Here is a 27582-nt window from a genome sequence, read left to right on the forward strand (position 1 = left end):
ATTGTATTAGAAGTTCTAGCTAGAGCAATTAGACAAGAAAAACAATAAAAAGGATCCAAAAGGAATAAAGGGCGTGAAACTCTCACTATTTGCAGATGACATGATCCTATATTTAGAAAACTCTGAAATGTCTACAGTTACTTGAGCTAATAAATGAGTTCAGCAAAGTGCAGGACACAAGACCAATATGCAAAAATCCAATATGTTTTTGTACACTAGTACTGAAGAATCTGAGGAGGAAATCAGGGGAAAACTCCATTTACAAAAGCAACAAAAGGACTCAAATACCTAGGAATCAATTTAACCAAAGACGTACAGGACCTATATGCAGAAAACTACAAAACAATGCTAAAAGCAATCAATGAAGACCTAAACAAATAGTAAGACATTCCCTGTTCATGGATTGGAAGACTAAGTATCATAAAGATATCAATCCTACCCAAACTGATTAACAGATTCAACACAATACCAATCAAAATTTCAACAGCCTGCTTTACAGAATTAGAAAAGGCAATTGCCAAATTCATTTGGAAGGGAAAGTGCACCTGAAAACCCTAACACATTCTTTTATTTTTTTATGTGTCTAAACATTCTAAAAAAGAAGAGTGATGGAGGAGGAATTACACTGCCTGATCTTGAAACATATTACAAAGCTACAGTGGTCAAAACAGCATGGTACTGCCATAAAAATAGACACATCGATCAGTGGAATAGAATTGACAGCCCAGAAATAAACTCTCACCTCTACTGCCAGCTGGTTTTCAACAAACCTACCAAGTCCATGTTAATAGGACAAAATAGTCTCTTCAGCAAATGGTGCTGGGAAAACTGGATATCCATAACCAAAAGAATGAAGGAGGACCCTTATCTCACTCCCGGTATAAGAATCAACCCAAAATGGATCAAAGACCTAAGTATAAAAGCCAGGGTCATAAAACTACCAGAAGAAAATATAGGGAAACACCTTAAAGACCATGTGGTAGGTGGTGGTTTCTTGGATCTTATACTCAAAGCACATGCAACAAAAGAAAAAATAGATAAATGGAACCTCCTCAAAAGTAAACACTTTCACCACTCACAGGACTTTGTCAAAAGGGTGAAAAGGCAACTGACTCAATGGGAGAAAATATTTGGAAATCACATGTCTGATAAGGGTTTAATATCTAGGATATATAAAGAGATGTTATAACTCAACAATAAGAAGACCAATGACCCAATTTAAAAAATGGGTGAAAGACACAACAACACGGATGAACCTGGAGGACACTGTGTTGAGTGAAGCAAACCAGACACAAAAGGACAAATACTGTATGACTGGACTACTGTGAGCTAAATATAACTGTGTTGCATATGATATGATTCCATTTATATAAAATGTAAATATAAATCAATTTATAAAGACGAAATTAAATTAGTGGTTATGTAGGGCTGGGGATGGCATGCTAAGGAGCATGCAGTTTTCTCTGGAGTAGGGAAATGGTTCTAAAATTTTTTGTGGTGATGAATGCACAACATTGTGGTTATACTAAAAGCCGTTGATTATATACTTTGGATAAATTGTGTGGGATGTGAACATATCTCAATAAAACTGCTGAATAAATAAATATATAATTGTGCAAGAATAGCCAGAAATAGCAGCTATGTACTACATGGGAAGCATAGAGAGACTGAGAGCTGAAGAATTATCTTGTTTACTTGTTTGTCAGCTTTTTGTTTAATAATAATATAATTACTGAAATAATGAAAATGTTCTAATAATGATTGAAGTGCTGAATGCACAACCATGTGATTATACCAAATGCCATTGATTTGCACAGTTTGGATGAACTGTATGCTTTATTAATAAGTACCAGTAAAATTGATTTGTTTAAAAAATATCTATGCATCTTGGCAACAGTAATATATATATAATATATATTATGTATAGAACACTCTTTTCTTTGGTATGACTTCATACTATTTCATTTTATGACTGTACCATTATTTAACCAGTCACCCCTTACTGATGATATTGATGTTTCCAGTTTATTTTTTAAAGTTGGATTTTGGGATACATAGAGTAAAATTTAGAATTTTAAGTGTACAGTTCTATGAATTTTGATAAACATATAGTCTTGTAACCAAAATTATGATATAGAACAGTTCCATCAATCCAAGAAAGTCTCCTAGTGCATCTCTGTAGATAGTCCCCTCTCCTCAAACCTTGCCCTGGGTAACCCCTCATCTGCTTTCTGTCCCTAAATTTGCCTTTTCCAGAACGTCATATGGAATCATGCAGGATATAGCAGTTTGTTTTGTTTTGTTTTGTTTTAGAGATTTATTATTTATTTATTTCTCTCCCCTTCCCTGCCCTCCCCCCCCCCCCCCCCCCAGTTGTCTGCTGTCTGTGTCCATTTGCTGTGTGTTCTTCTGTGTCTGCTTATATTCTTGTCCACTTCCCAGGATGTAGCATTTTGAGTCTGGTTTCTTTCCCTGAGTGTAATACATTTGAAATTCATCCAAGTTGTTTCATGTATCAGTGGTTGGTTCCTTTTCATTGTTGAGTAATATTTCATTGCATGGGCAGACCTCAGTTTGTTTTTTCTTCCACCATTCATAAAATATTGGGCTGTTTTCAGTTTGGGGAAAATATAAATAAATCTATTATTGCATACTTGTTTTTTGCCTGGACATAAGTTTTCATTTCTCTTGATAACATCTAGGAAGTGGGATTACTGCCTAGGTTGTTGAGTTTATGTTTTACTTAATAAGCAACTGATCGGAAGCGGATTTGGCTCAACTGATAGAGCATCTACCTACCACATGGGAGGTCCAAGGTTCAAACCCAGGGCTTCCTGAACCATGTGGTGAGCTGGCCCACGTGCAGTGCTGATGCATACAAGGAATGCTGTGCCATGCAGGAGTGTCCCCTGCATAGGCACAAGGAGTGTGCCCTGTAACGAGAGCCGCCCAGCACAAAACCTGCTCAGGGTAGCACCACACACGGAGAGCTGACGCAGCAAGATGATGCAACAAAAAGAGACACAGATTCCCAGTGCCACTGACAAGAATACAAGTGGACACAGAAGAACACATGGCAAATGGACACAGAGAGCAGACGATGAGGGGGCAGGGGGGAAGAGATAGATAGATAGATAGATAGATAGATAGATAGATAGATAGATAGATAGATAAGCAACTGCTGATTTGTTTCCCAAAGTGATTAAGACATTTCTTCCCCTAGCATTTGGTATTATCAGTTGTTTTTATCTAACCATTCTAGTTTTTGTATGCTATAAACAGTGCTATAATGAATATCCTTATACATTTATCCTTTGTGATTAAAAAACATTCTGCTAATGAACAAAGCCTGACACAAAAGATCACATATTGTAAGATTCCATTAATAAGGAATGTCCAAAATAGGCAAATCCATACATGCAGAAAGCATATTTATGGTTGCCAGAGGCTGGGAGGAGGGAGAAATGGGGATATGGGGTTTCTTTGTGGGGCTGATGAATATGGTTCTGGACTTCAACATTGGTGATGGTGCACAACCTTGTGAATGTACTAAATGCCACCGAATTGCACACTGTAAAATTGTTAAAATGGTAAATTTTATGTTCCGTGTATTTACAATTTTAAAAAGTGCTCATTGAGATTCATTAGAAAGATTTCAAAACCTCCTAATGAATCGAGATCCTCCATTTAAAGAAAACTATTCTAGAATCTAGGTCACATGCTCTTATTTACCAACCATTTTGACCATTCTGGCAATACATCTGGAATCACACAATCACACAATTTCACTCTGACATCTAGGTATGTTATTCTCGTGTTCACTTTTCTTCACTTCCTTGGGATGCTAGAGCTTATTCTTTCATCAATTAATTTCATGAATAGCTCTTAGATTCTCTCTCTCTCTTTTTTTTTCTTTCATTTATTTATTTATTTTTAATTACTTTTTTTATTTTTAAGAGACGCTTTAGATTACATAAATGTTGCACAAAAAATATAGGGGACTCCCGTATGTCCCACTCCCCACTCTCCCACACTAATAATATCCTTCACAGTGTGGCACATCACTACAACCAATGAACACATATTGAAGCTCTGCTACCAAACGTGGGCCATAGTTTACACTATAGTCTACACTTTGTCCCACACAATTCTGTAGGCTGTGACAAAATATACAATGGCCTGTATCCATCATCACAACACCAGGACAATTCCAATGTCCCAAAATGTCCCCTCACTACACCCATTCTTCCCTCTCCCTCCCCTCAGAACCTCTGGTGGCCACTGCCCCAATATCAATGATAAAACTTCTTCCATTGCTGGGATAATAATAAGTCTATAGTAGAATAATAATAAGTCTACTTGACTCCATCGTTCACTCCTCAATCTTGATGATTTTGAGATGGTGATGCTCACTCTGCTTCTAATTGAGAGGGGGTTTAGATCCCATGGGGCAAATGGATGGAATTCTCTTGCTTGCAGCTGCAGACTCTCTCTGTTCCTTGGGATGGTCATTGCCCATCATCATCTCCTTGCTAGTTGTCTTGGGTGAGTCCAGTGAACTTGAGAGTAGCTGTTGCAACTCTGCTGAGATTCAGGGCTCAACTGGCACATGGACAGCCAAAGACTTAAGTCTCTGGGACATACACTTATCAAGTATAGTGTTAATTATAGGTTCAATAAATAAAAGGAACAGAAGAGCCATATGTTGGGACACTATAAATGAGTCTAACTCTGTTACACTGGGGAGCATAAATTCCAAAGTAAGGCCCACTGACAGGATGCCAAATTCCTGAGCTGACTACCCTGCTTATAGTGTCTGGATGTCTCTAGAGCCTTCAGAAGTCCTGCTATTTGAGGCACTGTTTACTGTGTCAGTCAAGGAGATCCTGCTGAGATGTGCATAAGTATAACCTCTGGAATGACCTCCCAGCTCACCTTGAAATCTCTTTGCCATAAAAACTCATTTTTATTTAATATTTCCCCCTTTTGGTCAAGGTCTTTTTCCAGATGCACTGCTAGTTGAAACTTGATAATAATTCCTTGGTGCCAGGGATGCTCATCCCTGGCAGTCATGTTCCACATTGCAGGGAAGGGAGTGCTGAGTTTGGCTTAGAGAGAGACCACATTTGAGAAACAAGGAGAAAACATTTATGCTGAGTTTAGCTTAGAGAAAGACCACATTTGAGAAATAAGGAGGCTTTCAGGAGGCAACTCTTACATAATATAGACTACTAAGTTAAGTTTCAATTTGACAAGAAAAGGCTCATAAGTACAACTACCAATATCAAAAGCCTGGTGTAATGGTCTGTCTTCCTTCACTAGGCACTGCCTTGTACTTGGGGTATTCTTGCTGTCCTATTAGAGAATGTAGCAGAATTCCCCAGGATGAGAATTCAATATTCTTTCTGCTACTGTGTGGATCTCCACCCACTGAGACAATGCCCATGAACATTAAAACATATTTATATGCCTTAGAGGCATGCCCCAGGTGAACCCCTCCTCATGCATCACCCCCATCACTGACATCCCACATCAGCGATCCTCCCCTGCCACAGTTATGACCCTTCTGTGATCCATAGCCTCTCCAAAAATGAAGCCAACAAAGTAACCAAATAAAATTAATAAGAAAATGAAATAATAACAATAGTTTTAAAAATAACAAAAAACAAAAAAAAATTTAAAATTTGAAATAATAAAGAATAAATTTTTGGACGTTGTTCTTTCATCATTGTAAGATCGGTTGTCTTGTATGTACAGTGACGTTTTCTTCTGTATATTCCCTGAGTATTTTTTTTTTCATTTTATCTTCAAAGAAGCTTTAGGTTACAGAAAAGTCACATAGAAAATATAGGGGTTTCCCATATCCCAATGCCTTCCCACCTTTCCCTCTTCCCTATTAATACCATTTAACATGTGAATGGTACATTTGTTACAATTGATGTACAAATATTGAAGCATTGCTACTAACCATGGTCAATGGTTTATATTACGGTTTACATTTTGGACCATACACTTTCACAGGTTTTGATGAAATTTAAAATGGCCTGTATCTATTATTGCAAGATCATGCAAACCAATTCTAATGCCCTAAAAAATGCTCTATGTTCCATCTATTCTATTCTTCCCTACCCCTCCCCTCGGAACCTGTGGTAACCACTAAGTTTCAATTTTTGAAGAATAAGATTCATATTTACTTGCAATAATATTGAGAGCTTGACATATTGGTCTGTTTTCTTTTATTAGGCAATTAGAGGGATTCTTGTCCCTCTAATTGACAACACAGCAGGACTCCCCAGGATGGGAGTTTAAGGTTTTCTTGTTTATTGTATGTGTCTCCACCCACTGATATAACACATTATAAAACAATGAACACTTACATATTCCATAGAAACCTGCCCATGGTGCACCCTATCCCATATACCCTGCCATATTTGCCAAAAGAACATTCCAAACATTGTAGTTTTAACCACAGACTTGCAAATCCTCTGAGTTCACCTGCTCGTTCTGCCAACCCTCCCCCTCAAGTACATGGATAGTTCAACCCAACCCCAACCTACTCCCCTCACAGACCAGTACCTCCAAATCCAATCACATCACTGCACCACTGTCACACTCATCCACTGCACAACTACACCCTTCCACCTTATCACAGATTTTGCTCATATGGCATTGGCTTACCACCCTCTCCTCCCTTTCTGTCTCCTTTAAATCTATCTTCCAGACTCTAGGTCTGTGAGTCTGCTCAATTTGCTTAATTCATATTAGTGAGGTCATGTAATATTTGTTCTTCAGCACCTGGTTTACTTTACTCAACATAAGGTCTTTGACATTCATCTGAGTTATCCTGTGTGTTAATACTGCATTCCTTCTTATAGCTGAGTAATATTCCACTGTGTGTGTATACCACAGTTTGCTTATCCATTCATCTGTTGATGGACATGTTTCCAACATTTGGCAATAGCAAATAATGGTGCTATGAACATCGATGTGCATGTATCTGCTAATTTCCTTGCTTTCAATTATTCTGCGTATATACCCAGCAGTGGGATTGCTGGATCATATAGCAGTTCTATAGTTAGCTTCCTGAAGAACTGCCAAACTGTACTCCACAATAGCTGCACCATTCTACATTCCCACTAGCAGTGGATAAGTGTTCCTTTTCCTCCATATCCTCTCCAACACTTATAGTTCTGTTTTTTAAATAGCCGCCAGTCTAATGGGTAGAAGATATCTCATTGTAATTTTGATTTTCATTTCCCTAATAGATTGTGATATTGAGCATCTTTTCATGTGCTTTTTAGCAATTTATATTTTTTCTTTGGAGAAGTGTCTTTCAAATCGCTTGCCCATTTTTAAAATGGGTTGTCTTTCAAATTTTCGAGATGTAGGATTTCTTTATATATGCTGGATATTAAGCCCCTATCAGAAGACAGTTACCAAATATTTTCTCCCAGGTGGGGCCCAGCTACGTGTTTTACCAAGTCCTTCAGGTGATTCTGATGCATGCTCAAGTTTGAGTCTCACTAGCTTAATAAATAGGAACTATTTGCAATTAGTCCCTGAGGCTGCTGGGATAAGCAGCTGGCAGATTATGAAGGCTAATTAATGCTACACACAAAGGTAACAGCAGCACCCACAGGTAAAGGCTCAAAACTGTCTCAGTCCTCACGCTTCCTCCTTGCCCTTTCAACAGGACCCGCCCACAGAGCCCGCTAATTGGTGAAGTCTGTCTTGGCCATTTCCCCATTCACCCAATTATGGAGACTGTTAGTTGAGAGGGGCGGGGGCTGGGCGAGGCGGGGAGAGTTATGTGCCTATTGGCTACAGACCACGGAGAGGGGTGGAGCTGCGCGTGCGCACGCGCGGGGCGCGACCCCACCGGCCGTTGGAAAATGGCGACTGTCACTGAGTTGAAAGCTGGTGGGTCCGAGGCGGGGGGTTTGCCGGGTTGGAATTATTGGCCTTCAGCCTGTAAAAAGGGTGGGACGGAGGGAAAACGCGCGGTACACAAATCTTTTGGCCATCCTGGGGGTCGTTTGAGGTGTCAGGACCTAAGCAGCATCCAGCTGGTGTGGCGGCCGCGGCGGGGGGCCCTGTGAGCGGTTAGTGGTTGCACGGGGACAATATTGAAACAGGCTTTGAGGTAGAGGAGTTGTCGTAGAATATGCAGGAACTCGAGCGGTCTACAGTCCGGACTTTGGGCTACTGGCGCATCTCCCTGACCCCGCCTGGGAACCCCCGACCTAAGTTTGCCAGATAAAATTCTAAATAATTATTCTTGTTTATCTGAAATTTAGTTTTAACTAAGCGTCCTGTATTTTTATCGGCTGAATCTGGCAAGCCTACCCAGCTTGTCTGGGCCGGACCCTGCGCTGGGAGCTAGGCGTACGGCGGTGAGAAAGTCAGACGAGGTCCTCAGGGAGCTTGTGGTCTAATGGGGCAACAACCATCATTGCTGCAAAGGGAAGAAAAAAGGGTGATGGTTTAGATCAGGGTGTCTCAACTCACTTGACACTTTGTGCAGGGTAATTCTCTTTTGTGGGAGTATGTTCTGTGCATTATGGGACCGTTAGTAGCATCCTTGGCCTCTGCCCACTAGATGCCAGTAACCTTACCCCCTCAAATTGCGACAGCAAATGCCCCCTGGCGGGGTAGGTTTGGGCAAAATCTCCCCCACCTCGAGAACCACTGGTTTAGATAGAGAGTGATGCAGTAGAGGGATTCCAGAGCATTTGCAGGCTCTGGTTACTTCTATCACCCTAGCTGCTCTGGTGAAAGATTTTGGCACCACTGTGGTATCTTGAAACGTTTACTTAGCTTCTTCCTGCTTTAATCAGGGTACCATACCAGGCCCCAAGTTTGGGGAATTAATTTGAAAAAAACAAGAATTAAGGGTGGGGGTGATGATTATGATTATGGTGATGATGAGTACAATACTCACAACCATTTTTGGTGTTAGGTACAATGCTAAGCCATTTGTGACATAGGTTCTGCCTTTCCATCAGGAGAAACTGGAGGTGGAAAGTGTAGCTCCAGCAGTCTTCTCCTGTGTGATGGGAAAAGTTCTTCCAAGTAGTTATGTGCGAGTCTTTAAGCTGATAACATTTGTACAGTTATCTTTGAAGCAGCTGTCCAGGATAGTAATATAATTATAGTTGTCTGACTGAGTGCTTATATGGCATGCATCGTGCTGACACACATTATCTGTTTTCTTGTAATAACCCTATGAGGTAGATAGTTCACTATGTCTATTTCATAGACTCTTGGGGAACTAAGGTTCTGAGAGGTGAAATAGTTGGTCCACAGTTATTTAGCTAGTAAGAGGCAGAGTCTGGCAACCTAGAGATGATGGGTCAGAGTTTTGGGTCTTAACCACTGAGCTATATGGCTGCCCAGTGAAGAAAACCAGTTCTAGTTTTCAGGGAATTCAGGATCTAAACTGATAATTTTTAAATATATTTGGGGAAGGTTGGACTTTTTGAGAATGTGATTCACTAGCCATTGATGTACGTATATATTTGGGGCACTGGACTGGTGAAAAGTATTTTTTTAAAAAGTAATGTGCCCATATGAACAGACTTCAAATGAAGCTATGGACTCTCTCCCTCCAGGACACACTTCACATTTAAATACAGCATGTGATTTCAAAGGGTTTAAAGATCTTCTGTGGATATAAACCAGGTTAAGAACCTCTTTCTGAAGAAGTTATGGTACAGAGTTTTAAGCACATTAATAGAGGGAAGAGCAAAATGATATGGAACCACAGATGAAAGCGTAACTTCTGGGGAAATGAGGTGCACCCTTCACAGACATAGAGAGCCCTTTGTATTTATTCTGTATTCCCCAGTTCTGAATGTATTTGTGTCCAGGAGAAACCCACTGAAAATTTGTTTGCCAACCAATCATCTTAGATTTTATAGGCTTCTGTCTTTTTTAAGCATTTTCACATTTTTCACTCCACTTGGTTCTGTCTCTAGAAGGTAGAATTCATTGTTTAGGAGGGCAACTGAGGAGGATGAGACGTGAGGTTTCCTGACTCTAGCTCCATTTATTCTCTCTATCTCTGCTGAGATTGAGGATGTGCTGTATGCAATACAAAGTAATTTCGACAGGATCTTTGCCAATTAAAACAATCTCTCCATCTAATTTCCAGAGATGGAATTAGAGAACAGGGCTTTAGTTGTGATCCTGAGGGTATGATAAGTCTGTACTTTGCTTTTATGGGCCTGTTACGAAGTAGGATTGATAGCTGTTCTTACATACCTGCAAAAAGGTTGAGGGGTGATTTAAAAACATGTGGAAAGAAAAAAAGGCAAAAAGTCTTGTCTACATTGTAACACTTTAAGTATATGTTACAGGATATTTTGTTTCTGTTATCAAGGCTTTAAAAAATTGTATATATCCATGCCTACATAGATAAGATCCCAGGGGCTCCCTTTACGAATTTTTATTATTGTGGAGTACTTATTTGGTATCTTTGGCAGGGTATAGTACAGTGTTAAGCTACATTTATCAGTAGTATACTGCGCTATATTAGAATGCTCCTAGGTAACATTTATTGAGTTTTTTGCTATGTTCCAGTCACTGTGGGTCAGGTGTGTCAATTCTTTGGAGTTAAGTCATTGAACCATTAGGACTATTGAAAAAAGCATGTTCTGGACTACTGCAAGGGTTAGAACCAATTTAGTCTCATGGTCCTCACTATCCATACTAGCATTTTTAACTAAATGTGATATCACTACTGCTGCTATTTTTAATGATGACCATAATGTAAAAGTTATATTACATTCAGTATATATATTCCCGACTCCTTAAGATGGTGGTGATAAAAGAAACATGACACCTAAATTTAATGTGGTTTCCTGGATGGAATCCTGGGACAGAAAAAAGGGCATTAGAAAAAAAAAAAAACACATAAAAAAGGTAAAATAAAATTTTTAAAAGGCAGTGATAAAGTTTCATTTTAGATTTCTTAACGAAGCTTAGATAAAATTTCAAAATCATGCTGTTTTAAAGTATAACTAATAATTGCCTTTATTAAAAAAAATTTATAAAATGGTCTATTCTCTCTGGATAGCCAAGGTTTTAATATACAAAAGATCTTATAACATTCTTTCCTTTTACGGAGTATACTTGTTTTATTTAATCAGTTGTTTTCTTTCTAAACTAATCAGAGGTTATTAGTGACACACACAACTTTGCAGTTACAAACACTTTTGAGAACATATGAGGGACTATGGATCAAGTTCAGGTTCCAGTATGCCACCTGTAATTCTATTCCATTTTTTCCCCTACACTGAAGGGAGCATATTAGACAGTAACCCCTGACAGTGCTGATGTTATAGGGATGTACTTGAATTTGCTCAAATATATTAAAATAGCGAATCATTGCAATTTGGGAACTTAATTTTTTATTACCACAAGGCTTGTGGTAACTAATGTGTTAATTGTCTCAATGTTAAGCTGAAAGCTGCTCTTACGCCATTTACCTTTAATGTATTTATCTTTAGAGTATACTTAAGAATGACAAGGGTTTCTTCTATAATTGAAGCATTAATATTTTAGTATTTTACATTCAACAGTTTTAAAAGACACCTTGGAAAAAAAGGGTGTACTCGGGCATTTAAAGGCAAGGATCCGAGCTGAAGTTTTCAGTGCCCTAGATGATGAAAGTGAACCCCGACCACCATTGTCTCATGAAAACCTTCTAATTAATGAATTGATTCGGGAGTATTTGGAATTCAACAAATATAAGTATACAGCATCTGTCCTCATAGCTGGTAAGTGGTTATTGTTAATCACCTGAGTCAAAATCTACTTCTCCCCTTCTCCCAATTCTCAGAAAGTGTTCAGTCTAGAAGTCTAATTCCATTACCAAATAGTGTCATCTGAGTGACTGGGACATAAAAATTACATAGGCTTCTTCTGTAGCTTGAACAGGTTTTTATGAGGCTTATGATTCTATAGGGGAAGAGCAATAACTAGTGAATACTTGGAAAAAGCATCATGATTTTTGATAATGAGAAAAAAGAATTGATGACATTTTGTCCTGTTTGCTTTTAGTCATCTATGGATATTCTTTAAAAGTACACACATATATATTAAATATATAGATTCTTTTTTTAAAAAAAAACAGAACATTGAAGATAGAGACTCAGAATATTAGTACTATGTATTGGTTAGGGATATACACATGTATCTGTAAAAGCAAGGATTTAAATAGGCTAGAGGGGTAAACTCCAAACTCACACCCTCACGTGAGGGAGAGAAATCATTTTGGAGAAAGGGGGTGGGCAGATAAGAGAAATTCACTTTATCTTTTAAATTTTATTTCTTTAGAAGAAAGTTTAAAAAAAGTAATATTTTCTTGCAGTTTAACAGTTATTAATTTGGGTAGTGAGATGGGGGCTTATTCTATTATCATTATTATCTTTTGCCAACTTTTAAAATATCTTCCCTCCCAAAAGGGTACACAGTAGTCGAGAGAGTGGTTACCTCTGGAATAGGGAGAGGAATGAGTTTGTGAGGGATGACCAAAAGCACTGTGCAGGTACATCCTTTAATTCCCTGGTTTAATTCCCTATCCTCCTATGCCTGTTACATGCCTTGGAGGTACACCTCAGCAAGGAGGTGTGCCTCATCAAAAAAAAAAAGGATTCGAAGTAGATTTTGGAAGCAAGAATGCATTCTTTGTGAAGCTAGAACCTTCCATTTCAGATCTGTTACTTAATATAAGCATATAATATAACTGACTAAAGACTAATGATTTTATTTGTTTAAGGATCTTTGATATCAACATCTCCACTTATCTCTGTTATAGATGGCTGTGCACTACCATTAACACTCATAAAAAGACTCAGGCATGTTTTTCCCCTTTGAACAGCATTCCATTATATGGCTGTACCAGTTTGTTTACTTATCCATTGGTGGACATTTAGGTTTTTTCTAGCTTTTGACAATTATGAGTTAAGCCACCATAAACATTCAGGTACAAATTTTTATGTGAACGTAAGTTTTCATTTCTCTTGGGTAAATAGCTGAGTGTGGGATTGCTGGCTTATATGTTAAGTGTTTGCTTACCTTTGTTAGAAACTGCTCAACTGTTTTTTAAAGTAGCTGTACTATTTTGTTTTCCCACCAGCATAGTTCTTTGCCAGTACTATTTCATATTAAGTTTAATTTTACTTTTAGAATTATTGCTATGACTTATTCTCAAAAATAAGTTATTGGTACTGTCAGGTGTTTAATTTACTAGCTTTTTAGAAAACAGACTTCTGATATCTAGTATTGTAGAGTAGGAACAGTATTTTCCCAACCAAAAATTAAGGAATTTTAAAAATGTGTTTTGCACTGTATTTTTATGTATTTATCAAAATACGTATTTTAAGAATCATAAAATTGTATGCAGTTGGATCTGTTTTGGTTTGCACTATTCTTCCAAAATCTGAAAAATATATATTCCTGGTAAGCATGGTTCTTATCAGAATCATATTTGGTTTTTTTGATTAATAATAAGATTCAGTATTTTCATGAATTTTTTCCCCAGAATCTGGTCAACCTGTTGTCCCATTGGACAGACGATTTCTCATCCGTGAACTAAATGCATTTGAAGAATCAAAGGATAATACAATGTAAGAAGTTTTTTTTTTAAAATAAGTTTTCAGATATTGGAGTCATAATTGCTTACTATTGGTTTTATTTCAGTTTATTTCAGCAGGTATTTATTCGGTCAGTATGCTTCAAGCACTGTACAAATCCAAGGTGTATAGCAGTGAACAAGACAGATAAGGTGTCTGCTCCTTGGAGCCAAAATTCCTGTGGCTTCAGAGGACTAACCATTTCTACTTCTTTCCAAGGGTAACCCCTGTCGGCTTTTTGATTCATCCCTTTTCTTCTTCTGAGGCTTGGCGCTATCAGTTATTTCCTTCCTCATATTTAATTCTTCTTTTACCATGCTTCTTTCACTTCAATTTAGGATTTGGGATTCAGATCTTCCCTCTCCTAAGAAAACCTATCAATTCTCATCCCCAAGTTACTACTTGAACTGCTTTTTACCATCAGATTTTCTAAAAATCAGCACTTTGCTTTCATTTTATTATTCTGTTTTACCCTTTCTATAATTTAAATTCTCCCTCATCATTTATTCAGAAACTCTGCTCTTATAAAGGAGGTGACCACCTTGTAGTAGTGTCTTAGTTATTTTCCTACTTCATTATTTCTTAGCTTTTCCCAGAGGATCACTGAATGGCAAAATAATAAACTAGGAAGTCTGGGAACATACTTGAAAGCAGCCTTCCCCTAGCAAGAAATTTCCTTGAAGTCTTGTTTTCTTTTTCCAAAATTTCATTGAATTTTTTTCATTCTAGTTTATGGTATAATTGTATTTGTTTTTACCATAAAAATGTTTTAAATTACGTAGTAGGTAAATTTAACTCCCCTGTAAATTTTTGTGTAAAATTAAATGTCCCAGGATCATATGCCATGTTTATCTTGTACTTTTTACCAGGCCCCCTAGTACCAAGATTGGAGATATATATATGTGTGTGTATATATATATATATATGTGTGTGTGTATTTCCAATTTGAGAAACCCAGTTTTACTTGTTTCGGCGGCATTTTGTAATATTGACCACTCCTTCTTTAAGCTTTTATCATCATTTGGCCTTTATGATCCTTTATCTGTCTTGGTTTTCCTCTCATCCTAATGCTGTTCTCAGTCTCTTTCATTGGCTCCATTAGGGTTCCTTTAATCTGTGGCCCTGCCCTCAGGTTTTGTCCTCAGCCTCCTTTTCCTCTTTTTTACTTCTTCCTTTTCTAAGTACTCTTGAGTCTTAATGATGCCTCCATGATGAATCTGACAGATCTCCTGAGTTAAGGGCTCAGATTTCTGTTGGCATCACAAACTCATTGTATCCAGAAATCAAATTCATTATTTTTATCTCCTCAACCCTTCTTGTAAGTTCCACAAACTCAGAGTCTTGTCGAAATTTTTAGCTCTTTCTCAATTCTTCATGCATCAATTTGCAAGTTCCATTAATTTTGCTTCTGCAGTATCTCCTGTGTCTTCTCGCTTCCCTGAACTATACTGTTCAGGAATCCTCTGACTAGTTTCCTTTTCTCCAGCTGCTTTCTTTTCCAATGTAGGTCTTAACACTGCTAAGTATTGACTTTCTTAAAGATAGTCATTACTTATTAAAAATACACGACAACTTTCCATTGTGTACACATGAAGTCCAGATTCTTTAAGAGAGTGTTTTTGGCCTCTTACTTTTTCTGCCCCTCTTTCTAATTATATTTCCCACACTGATGATTGCTCATTGTACCCTGGAGACATCTTGCACATATATGCTTCTTGGCTTTTGCATTAATGCCTCCTTTTGCCTGGAAGCCTTAGATCACTACCTTCACCAGCTTATTCTTATTGGAGTATCGTTCATCCTTATTGGCCCTGTTCAGACATTATCTCCTTTATAACATTTTTCTCTTCCCCTTCCTTCTCCCTTAAAGTTGGAATTAACTTTTTTTCTGTATTTCTTTAAGATTGGTTTATACTTTTATTACATGTGTTTCATTATTCCTTATAGTTTGTTTGCCTTTCCACCAGAGAGGAATCTTTAAGAACAAGGATTCTATGAAATTTTTAAATGCTTTTTAGATATATATTTGGCCAATAAATGCCAGTTGAGTTAAATTTCAGTTACCAAGAAAATTTGTCATCTGTATAAAATCTGGGTGATTTTGGTAAAGAGAGAAGAAAACATTTCTTAGTTCCATTGGTTTCTAAATTCTTTATGTTAATATTAAATGCCTGCAGAGGCCTTTAATAGCATACTAAGTTGACTAAAAAGGAAATTAATTAATTGCCATTACACTACATTTTAGAGCAAAAATTTGCTTTTAAAAAGTGTACTTTGGGGCACTAATAGAACCTAGTTATAGCCCTATACTTTTAACTAGTAAAGTAACTGTTTTAAAATAGTATTTTAAAGATTTCTTTATTTTATTTCTCTCCCCTTCCTCCCCACCCCCAGTTGTCTGTTCTCTGTGTCTATTTGCTGTGTGTTCTTCTTTGTCCGCCTCTGTTGTTGTCTGTGGCTTGGGAATCTGTGTTTCTTTTTGTTGCAGCATCTTGTTGTGTCAGCTCTCCGTGTGTGCGGCGCCATTCCTGGGCAGGCTGCACTTTCTTTCATGCTGGGTGGCTCTCTTTATGGGGCACACTCCTTGCGCATGGGGCTCCCCTACACAGGGACACCCCTGTGTGGTAGGGCACTCCTTGCGCACATCAGCTTTGCACGTGGGCCAGTTCCACACGGGTCAGGAAGGCCTGGGGTTTGAACCGTGGACCCCCCATGTGGTAGACAGACGCCCTAACCACTGGGCCAAGTCCGCTTCCCTGAAATAGTATTTTAATTTTAGTATACACTAAGTATCTAGACTCTTTCTCCTCTGGGCTGGGTAGTTTATGATCTGGGCTCTAATAAGGGTTTTGTAAGCATAAGATGATGAATGATTGTATCAAGCTGACTGCTTGTTTACACATCTCTGTTTAAATACCAACATGAAATGCCATGAACTCCTAGGGGAAAAACAGTGGCTGAAATAGGTTAAATCTTGTTTGAGTAGAGTAGTGAAATTTTTAAAAAATTTTAGTGAAAATAGTAATGTTCATTATAAAAAATATAGATAGCACAGAAGAGTATATGTAGAAGAGTGAAAATCACTGTGCCCCCCACCTACTACTGCAGCCTAATCTGATTCCCCAAAGATAACTATTAACGTTTTCTCTTGCATTCTTTAAACATATACCATATACTTAAAGTCTGTAAATTTGTTTTTCTTCCACATATATAAGGGATTGTATACTACATCGTCTTCTGCATCTTGTCTTTCAGGCCAGCCAAAATAGCTCTTCATTTTTCTTGATTTTTCATACTTATGAGGTATTTCGGACATACCAAAAAGTACAGAGTGCTATAACAGCATCTATGTTCCAAGTTCTCAGAATTGGAATGTTATGTTGTACCGCAGATTTTTTAAATACGTAGATGTTAGTGGTATCTTTGAAGGTCACCTAGCCTATTCCCATCCCTTCCTAGAATAACCATGGCTTCCCTTATTGTTTTAAACAACTATAAAGTGTTCATTTACCATTATTGACATATATATATATTTTTCAATAACATTTAGGTTGTTTCCAGTGTTTTGCTGTTGTAAGAGATGTGGCAGTGCTCATTGATTCACTTGAAAATATTTGCGTGCCTGCTATATGCCAGGCATGGTTGTGGGCACTGGAAAGATAGCAGTGAACATTTTCTGCAGTGTTGAGAATCAGATACTCTCAGAGAGTGATCCATGGAATGCTTGTTTTGTGAGATGCTCACCGAAAAAGGAAACTGGGCCAAATGAGTGTGGTAAGGCCCCTGTGCCAGATCCCCTCTTTGGAGATTCACACTGTCCGTTAGCATAGCAAGGCTCTGAGAAGTCCTTCAATAAAGAGAGCCATTGAACGTTGTCCAACTCAGGTTTCCAAAGTTGTTTAAAAAATCCTTTGTTGGCATAATTATTCATATCCTGCAGAATTCCATGAATACCCTGTGATCAACAGTGTTTTGAATGTTTGAGTGCTCAACACAAAAAGTGGGTAACACTTTAAAAAGCATAGATTTTGATAGTTTTTGAAATGTATAAAATTGATATAATTGAAAACACTGAGAAGAAGATTTGGATTAGTCTAAGGGTGACTTAGGATGAGCAGTGTGATAACTCATTGTTTAAATAGTGTTCTATAATCACAATAATATTTTTCAATGACACTTAAGAATTTTTCCACAAAGGAGGATAAAGTCTACAAACTATAAATAGCTTTATGTTGGGTCAAGCTGTGCTACCAAATGAGTGTGTGCCAAATTTACGAAGAAAATTCTAGTTTTCAGAGCTTTTATGCTTGAGAATTGCTGATGTTATTGTGGGACTATATTTTTCTTTAAATTATCACTTTAAAAAAATCCTTAATATCCATGAAATTGCAGGTAGAATGTGCTAGCTATATTTTTTCTAACATGAAAAAAATCTAACTATTGAAATTTTAAAATCTTAGGTAAACTTTATTATGTTAATTTTAGAAATAAAAATTAAAAATTTAGAAAATATTCTTGAGTCAATTATTACTTTGGAAACATTGGTTTAAAGTAAAAAAAGGTCTATTTTATATTTGTAGATGGTGTTTTCCTAAGAGTTGAGAGGCATCTTATTTTTCTATTTTCCTTGTATATGGAAAAATTGCTTTGGTATGTAATAGTATTATTTATTGCTCTATAACAAAGCACCCCAGAACTTCTGGCTTAAAACAACAAACATTTATTATCTATGGTCAGAAATTTGGGAGTGACTCAGCTGGGTGGTTCTGACTCAGTCTCTCCTGAGGTTGCAGTCACTAATCCAGTCTGGGCTGCAGGCATCTGAAGGCTTGACTGGGGCTGGAGGCTCTGCTTTCAGGGGGCTCCCTCACATGAGACCTTAATTCCTCACCATGTGCATCTCTCTGTAGGACAGCTTAAGTGTTCTCACAACATGGCAGCTGACTTCTTCCAGAGTGAGTGCTCCGAGAGAGAGCTTAAGAAGGGAGCCACCACAGTGCCTTCTATGACCTAGTCTCTGAAGTCACACACTGCAACTCACGACTTACTCTGTTCGTTAGAAGTGAGTTCAGTCCACACTCGAGGAGAGGGCAATTAGGTTCCACCTTCTGAAGGGAGTGTCATACTGTCAACCATCTCACCAGCTAATAAGTAGATAGATATCTCAAAAAATCCATTGAATTAGGTTTTCAATTATGAGCCTGAAAACAAAGGTCAACATTTGTGCCATACCTCTCTTTATTGTCAGTGAAGCAGTGTGCAAGGGTACTAACACATGTATCGAGGCAGTGCAGTATAAGAAAAACATGGGACTTGGGTTCAAGTAAAATTTTATTTACTTACTATCTACGAGATCTCCAGCAAATCCTCTTTGAACTGTGGTTTTCTTGTTAAATTGGGGATGAGGATTATGTATCACAATATGGGGATAAAAAAAGAGGCAAGAGTGCTTTCTAAGCTATAAAGTAGCTTTTTAAATATTAGTTTTATCACCCAATTCCTTGTATAGGTAACATTTATATACCACATACTATGTGCCAGGCACAGTTCTGAATACTTCACATTTATTAACTCTTAGTCTATGGCAACCATATGAGGTAGGGACTATGTTTATCCTTAGTAATAAAGAAAGAAACTGGGGCAGTAAAGAAACTTGCCCAAAGTCATAAAGCAAGGCGATCAGACTCCAGGGACATGAGAACTTATTTCCTAGGGTATGAATTTACTAATTCAGTAAGCATTTCTTGAAAACCTATTGTGTATCAGACAATGTTAAGTACTGGGAAATATTATACTGAACTTTGGGGTTTAAAAGATGAGCTTCTGTGAATTGATTGAAATTGTTTTGGTTTTGATGAGGCTTGCATATTTTCTTTGGGTTTTAAAATTGTCATTGGGGTTGCATGGTACTTTTAAATTTAAAAAGGCATGAGCAATTTGCAATTTGGATTATAATCATGTAACTCTTTGATTTTTTGTTTCTTAAAAAGTTGTGGGTTTACAGAAAATATCATGCATAAAATACAAGGTTCCCATTTATCACCCTTTTAAAAGTCTAGTGAATTACTTGGCCATTTTGGTGTCAGAGTCTACCTTTTAAAGAATACATGTTTTAAGCTTTCCTATTTGTGCAGATTTAATTGATTTTTTATTTTCTTCCTACTATAGACCTCTTTTATATGGAATTTTAGCTCATTTCTTGCATGGAAATAAGGATGGCATCCAAACTGCATTTCTGAAAGGGTCTTCACTTCATTATCCAAACCCAAATTCTGGCAGACAACCTAGTGGAAGAAAACAAATGGGTGAGTTTTCTGAGATTTATCATTTATCTGTCAGCAAGTATATATTCTTCCTATATATTTTAATCTTTGGAATAGTTTTTCCTGAACTTTTGAGTCATAGTTTAATTGCATTTATATCTAATACAGTTAGCCTGGGTTAGCCTCCAAAAGACAAAATGCTTTTTGGAAAGACAATGTTGGGACCAGGGTGGAGGGGGCAGATTGTTGTGGAGCAGAATGACTGGGCAAAATTCTTAGATATAATTTCTGTACAGAAGTATTGAAAAACCTGATCTTCACCTTTGTAGCAGCTTAAATCCTCATACCGCATCAGTTGTTCTCCCCCCACCAACCCCCACCCCAAGACTGAAAAATAAAGAAAAGCAACATTACTGAATACAGATAGAGCCATGTATATCTGTGTCCTTCACATTTTCAGCATACTTTTTTTTTTAAAGAGTGGTAGTTATCTACAGATAGCAAGTTCTTAAGAGAATAGCCCACATTCCAGAATGCTCACTCTTTAACTGAGCTTTCAGTTGATTACATCAGCAACAGACCCTCAGTTTGGTAGTCTGAATTATATAGCTTATAGCTTAATGGGAGTATGGGAGAGAGTTGCACTGTCTTCAAAAAGGACCTTCAGGGATGCAGATTTGGCCCAACGGATAGGGCTTCTGCCTACCACATGGGAGGTCCAAGGTTCAAACCCAGGGCCTCCTGACCTGTGTGATGAGCTGGCCCACATGCAGTTGCTGATGTGCGCAAGGAGTACCGTGCCACGCAGGGGTGACCCTGCGTAGGGGAGCCCCATGCGCAAGGAGTGCACCCTGTAGGGAGAGCCAGCCAGCACAAAAAAAATTGCAGCCTGCCTAGGAATGGCACCACACACATGGAGAACTGATGCAGCAAGATGACACAACAAAACGAGACACGATTCCGGGTACCACTGACAAGAATACAAGCAGATACAGAAGAACACACAGCAAATGGACACAGAGGACAGACATTGGAAGGGGAGAGAAATGAATAAAAATAAATCTTTAAAAAAAAAAAAAGAACCTTCTTCATAGGTAGGCCTCAGCTGATTATCAGAGCAAATGTAAATCTTGAATTTTGAAATAAATTTTTAGGAAACATCTAAAATGTGAATTGCCTTTTGTAGTTTTCCTAAACTGCCAGGACCAATATTGATCATGTTAAATTTTCCTGTGTCTCTTAAGGACTGGCAGTGAAATATTTGTGAATGAAGAGGACCTCTTTTGGGGTTATTTATGACTTCACTAGTAGTTATTCTCCTATATCTTAGAATTCTGAGTTGGAAATGAAATCATTCTTACCTATTTATTTAACAGTTGGAAAAAGCAAAACTAAGAGGTTAAATGACTCATCTAAGGCTATACCTTAGATGGAATCAGTGCACATTTCCATTTAAAGATCATAGTGAAGTTTTTCTAATTTCCTTTTCAGGAATTGATAAAGAACTATCATGAATGCCTACTATTTGGCAAGTACTTAAAAAAAAAACAAAAAACACTATATGTACATGAACAAATCTCTAAAAAAATTCAAATAGTATAATGCAATATCCCCTTTAACTTCTTCCTTCCCTGCCTCTCCCTGACTCCCCAGTTCTCCTCCCTTTCATAGCACCCCTGTTAGCAGTTTGATGGGTATCCTTCAGTACTCAGTGTGGTGAATTTAAGTGATATGCACTGTTATATATGTATTTTTAAGTGATATGCACTGTTATGTATGTATTACCCTGTAATTTGCTTTTTTTTACTTAATGTGCCTTGTAACTCCTGTGTCAATATGTATAGATCTACTTCTACCTCATTCTTAACTTATTGTAGTATTCCATAGTATGGCCTTTCCTGATGTACTTTTACATGTTTTTAATTTTTTGCTTTTCCGTTGTTGCAAAGTAACATTGCTTCTTTGCCCACACATGTAACTATTTTTCTCCCATGGGCGCCTAGAAGTAGAATTGCTGGATCAAAGCATATGCATATTTAAAAACATAGTAGGTATTTACTATATTATCTGTTTACCCACTTACTGTGTACTTACAGGACAATACTGTTTTCTCTCTTCATTTGTCACCAGTGGGTATTGTACACATTAACACTTTTTAACACAGCAGCCCGAGATATTGGTATTATAAGTCCCATGAGGAAAAATAACCTTTTGAAAAATAACTTTTCTGGTTTGTATACTTTTTATAATTACTCACCTTAGTATTTATGGCTAATAACTACTAATTAGAATGATTTTTTTTAAAGAAATGTATGTTTATAGAAAAATGGTAAAACACAGAGTTCCCATATACCATCCTATTATTATCTTGCATAAATGTGGTGCACTTTTTACAGTTCATGAAAGAACATTTTTATAATTGTACTATTAAGTATAGGCCATTGTTTTCAATAGAGCTCCCTGTATAGTCCTATGTTTTGTTTTGTTTTTAATTTTTATTCTAATAACATAGTACCTAAAATTTCCCCTTTTAACCACATTCACATATATGGTTCAGTGCTGTTAATTATGTTTGTTATCTTGTGCTATCATTACCACCATCCATTACCAAAACTTTATGATCAACCCAAATAGAAACTCTACAATCTAAGAATTAAAATATTTAACAGAGTTCTGTTCTTGAAGAAATTACCTGCTCTCTGAGATGAAGGTCACTGATTAGCTATTGGTAATCTTACACCACACACAGAGAGAAAGTGTACATTAGTTACTTTGGGTCCTTTGTATATAAAGTGCCAGAGACATCAGAGAGTCAAATTCTGAAATTCAGTAAAGCTTTGGATACCTATTCTGTGGAAAGCACTATGGAAGTCTCAGAGATAAGGATGACCCCTGAACTAAAATCATTTGCAGTGATTTTGCAAATTATTTTTCTTGATCATCAGCATTTTTCTTGGCACCATAGTAACCTCGTTGTGCAATGAGTTGAGAAAAGTTATCTGCCAAAAATGGCATTACATTCCAGCAGCACACTTAAGTGTTCCATTTACTTTCTCAGAAAGCTGTAGCTTCCTCTCTGAAGACCATACAACTCTTATTTGACGTCATTGAAGAGTTTATCAAAATATTAAAATAATTATTTTTCAAATAACACCTCTTCATACAAACACATCCAAATGAAATTTAAAACACTAAAATTGGATTTCTCTTTTATTTGAAAATAAGTCCAAAGAATGCCAAGATGAAAGCCCTCCTCTCATCAAAGCTTTCAAAGTGCAGAAAAAATGAAGAGGGTTTATATAGACATGCCTACCTTTGAAACGATGACCAATTTCTCAGTGCTGCCAGTAAAACTGAATTGTAATGTTGGAGGCAAAGTAGTTTTTGCTATAGATGAGACCATATTTTTTATAATAGAGAAAATCATTATCAGCTCAACTTTATTGCACATCTATCAAGTGCATGGAAATATATTTCATTTTTTTTAACAACACTTTTCTAGAAAATCTAAAATCATTGTGTTCTAAGGGAATTGTTAATTTTGGTCTGTTCAACACAAGTTGACTAAAATTGAGTGAGGTTTTTAATTTTCATCATTTAGCATTTGGGATTATCAGCTGCTAAGGACTAATAAAACTAATAAAACAGTGTATTTCACCAAATTGCCTTTGTGTGTGTGTGACAACATATATAATACAAAATTTCCCGTTTTAACCATTTTTAAGCATTATTAATTACATTTACAATTTTGCTTTACCATCATCACAAATTGTTTTTTAGAATTAGAAAATTCGTAAGTGTTTCTGGTGCTAAAATTGCATCAAAATTATCATAAATATTTTTTTTCTTTTTTTGGTTGCAAAAAAGTAGAAAACTGAGGGATTCGTATGTTCTCAGGAATCTAGTTTGTCCATTGCGTTTGCGTTGCATTTGCACATTATGCTTCTTTAAGGTTATTTTAATCTAGAACACTTCTTCCCTCAGCTTTTTTTTCACCATGATGAAAGAAACTAAAGAATTGGGCCCCCCCTCACCTCTTTTTTTTTTTTTTTAAAGATTTATTTATTTATTTAATCCCCCCCGGTTGTCTGTTCTCTGTGTCTGTTTGCTGCGTCTTGTTTCTTTGTCCACTTCTGTTGTCGTCAGCGGCACGGGAAGTGTGGGCGGCGCCATTCCTGGGCAGGCTGCACTTTCTTTCGCGCTGGGGGGCTCTCCTTACCGGCACACTCCTTGCATGTTGGGCTCCCCTACGCGGGGGACACCCCTGCGTGGCAGGGCACTCCTTGCGCGCATCAGCACTGCGCATGGGCCAGCTCCACACGGGTCAAGGAGGCCCGGGGTTTGAACCGCGGACCTCCCATGTGGTAGACGGACGCCCTAACCACTGGGCCAAGTCCATTTCCCCCCCCTCGCCTCTTGCTGGAGCACAGTGGGTGGTCACAGGCTCTAGGCTCCTCTGAACTCTCATGGAGCTTTATTGTGTTTGTTTTGGGCTTAAGAACATTTTCTACAATTTCTTGGATGGCTATTAAGATTTGGGTAGGAAGATGTAAATTGTGCCAGTTTTCTCCTTGCCACAAGAGGGTGCTGTTGGGAGCTATTTTTATTTGAAGAAAGATTTTTGTTTTGTTTTGTTTTTAATTAAAGAGCTCTGATGTTCATCAATTGCTAACTGAACACCTTGACCTTTCTTGGGAATTCCTTTCCTTACATCTGATATGAGAGATTTTTCTCTCTTTTTCTTTTCTTTCCTCTTTTTTTTTTTTAAAGATTTCTTTTATTTACCCCCCCTTGCTGCTTGCTCGCTGCCTGCTCTCTGTGTCCATTCACTCTGCATTCTTCTGTGTCTGCTCGACTCCCTTTGTTGCGTCATCTTGCTGCACCAGCTCTCCGCAGGCACGGGCTGTCAGCTCTCCGTGAGCATGGGCCATCAGCTCTCTGCAGGCGTGGGCCAGCTTGCCTTCACAAGGAGGCCCTGGGAAGCGAACCCAGGGCCTCCCGTATGGTAGACGGGAGCCCAATTGGTTGAGTCACATCGCTTCCCAAGAGAGATTTTCAGTGCATGCATTTACTCCCAGGGTATATTCTATTAACTTAAAAAAAAAAGTCAAAAAACACTTTGGAATAATTAGAATGAATCCTTGTACTAAGCATTTCTGATTTCTTCAATAGTGTTAAAAAGAGTGATTTTTTGTTGTTGTCCTAAACTATCTAAAGAACTCATACAATATTAAATATATACTATCCTGAAATATATATCCTAAAATATATGTCTGTCCATCTGCCTATACTGACTTGGGATAAGTATTAACATTTCTTTTTGTTAATTTCAGATGATCACCTAGGAATGGGGAAGGGAAGAAATACTAATATTGAAGATCTTCATGTTTCTCAAGCAGTACAGAGATGACACTTATATTTTGGGCATCTTTAATCTTAAAATTTTATGTATTAAGTAATTTATTTATTGCGTTAATGTTACAAAAATGCAAAAACACAAAGCTCATGTTTTCCTGCATTTGTGAATAAAATCTATCTCTCATTTACCTTATTGGGTTTGACTTGGAAGAAAATGTATTTTTTTAGGATATATTTTAAAGATCCTTAAATTTCTGAGGAATAAAAGGGATTTTTCATATTCTGTTAATTCCTCTTAAAAATACATGTCTGTAAAACCATATGCACTTTGACATGGCACATTAATTAAATTTCTTTGAGTTGGAATCATGGATTTGTAGGAAAATTCATGTTTTAAAAACCATATAAGAGAACACAAAAACCAGAAAAAAACTAATTTTGAAAAGTTTGATTTTCTTAACTAGCTGTTTTCTCAAATAATCATTTATAATTAGGTTTAAATATATGAATTGCTATCTACAGTTGAATTTTTAAACCATTAACAATGTACCTCTTTCCTTAGACCATTTGGCTTCTACTGGAAGATTTAATTAAAAGGTAAAGGGGAAAAATAATTCTTTTGCTTTTGCTGTGAGTAAAACAAAGAATTTACTTTATTATATAAAGAATGTAAAATAAGCATGAAGAGACAGGCTTTGGGAACAATACCAGAAAGTACCTTTTTAAAGATAGCATTGTTCAACCTCCACGTGGCCTTCAGTTGTGCAATTACAAGACGACTTATGAGAGGGCCAACCCCTAGTTAGTTGGACTCTGAAAGTCTTATTAAACATCAGTTTTTATTCTTGGATTAGAAAATTGGAAGAGCTCTTACAGTGCTGTCTCTAAAACTCTACTTGGATATTTATTGAAGAAGATTTTATAATGTAGAATCTGTAGACTCATTTCACTGAAAACATCTGAGTATTATAGCATACCGCTCCTGACTGGCAAAAGTCGTATGGCATATTCAGAATAAAACTTTGCATGGGTACCTGTATATTGACAATTTCAGCTTAACTGTTTTCCACAAGGAAGAGTGGTAAGGATTCTAACTGGTGATATTGACAGTCTCTTTAGGATGTTGATTCTTTGCAGTCTTTGATAATTATTGAAACTTTTGATTGTATATTTAGTGATGTTAGTCAGTGTTTGGTCCTTACAGATTAAGCAAGAATTTTTATCTAAATGCAGGAAATTATTGAAATATCCCCTGAAACCGTACAAGTCAAAGGATTTTGAGAGGCCTTGTTAGTGAGCTAAAATTATATATGTGTATGTGTGTATATATATATATATGTATACATATGTATGGAGAGTACTGTAAGGTTCCATTTCCACTTTTAAATGAAATCTGTAGATCTGGCTAAAATTATGAATTCTATTGTATGTGGGAACATAAATACCTGAATTCTTCCCAGAGGACTTGTTTGATATGCAAAGATGTTGGCAGTGGACACTTAAGTTTACCTCAGAAATTGCAGTCATACTGGACTAGATTAAGAAAAAAGTCTGGAGTTTACAATTTTGGGTACTCATGTAAAAATCAAAATGGATGTAACAGAATTGTCACATGTAGTCAGTAGTGCTTTTATATGCATTATTCTGTAACTTGTTTGTACATAGGCAACTTTCATACTTTCAATGTGTTATTTAATAATAAAAAAAATTAAGCAACTCACCTTTGTGCAAAGGGTGTTTGTATCACTGTTCTGTTCATCAAGAGATGTACATCAGGACCAGAAGAATAATTGGAGATGGCTCTCTGGGCCTTCTTTGGGCTGCCTAGCAGTGTAGTGGGTTGGTTGGAGGGTGTGGAGTATACTGTGAGGGAGGGGAACTTTTCCTGATATATATGTACCTGGTATCCACCCTATCATCCCGGAACAATTCTTGATAGAGTGGGAATGGGAGGGGGAGCTGGTGGTGTCGATCTTGGGGGAAACAGTATAATTTGTGGGAGCATATGTGGTTTGAAAAGCATTTATATTAATACTACGTTTTATATTTGGAAAAGCATCTATTTTCAAAATACTAAGAGTGAATTCTTAAAAAGTTGAGAAAATCTGTTCTAGAAATTTCTATACTCAGGATTTATGAACAGTGTCAATTTATAACCTAGTAGTTTTAGTAGGTGTATGGGCTGAGACATTTAAAAAACTCAAGGGAAGAAAAGACAAATATGTTCAAACTAGTCTCACAAAATCATTGTTAGTACACTGCTAGTGGTTTTCATGGGGTTATTGGGAGAACTTATCTTTTAGAAATTCTGTAGAAGTTTTAGA

General features: G+C 37.1%; 1 protein-coding gene across 1 annotated transcript; it reads left to right on the forward strand.

The window, feature by feature from the left end:
- The first annotated feature begins 7838 nt into the window (after positions 1-7838).
- On the forward strand, positions 7839-26978 carry CEP20 (centrosomal protein 20). The gene is made up of 5 exons (XM_004471882.3): positions 7839-7920; positions 11583-11780; positions 13547-13631; positions 19806-19942; positions 25234-26978. The coding sequence occupies exons 1-5, from the start codon at positions 7893-7895 to the stop codon at positions 25308-25310; spliced, it is 525 nt and encodes a 174-aa protein (XP_004471939.1). The 5' UTR covers positions 7839-7892; the 3' UTR covers positions 25311-26978.
- Positions 26979-27582: the final 604 nt, after the last annotated feature.

Source organism: Dasypus novemcinctus, chromosome 23 (assembly GCF_030445035.2).
Source record: "Dasypus novemcinctus isolate mDasNov1 chromosome 23, mDasNov1.1.hap2, whole genome shotgun sequence".
NCBI lineage: Eukaryota > Metazoa > Chordata > Mammalia > Cingulata > Dasypodidae > Dasypus > Dasypus novemcinctus.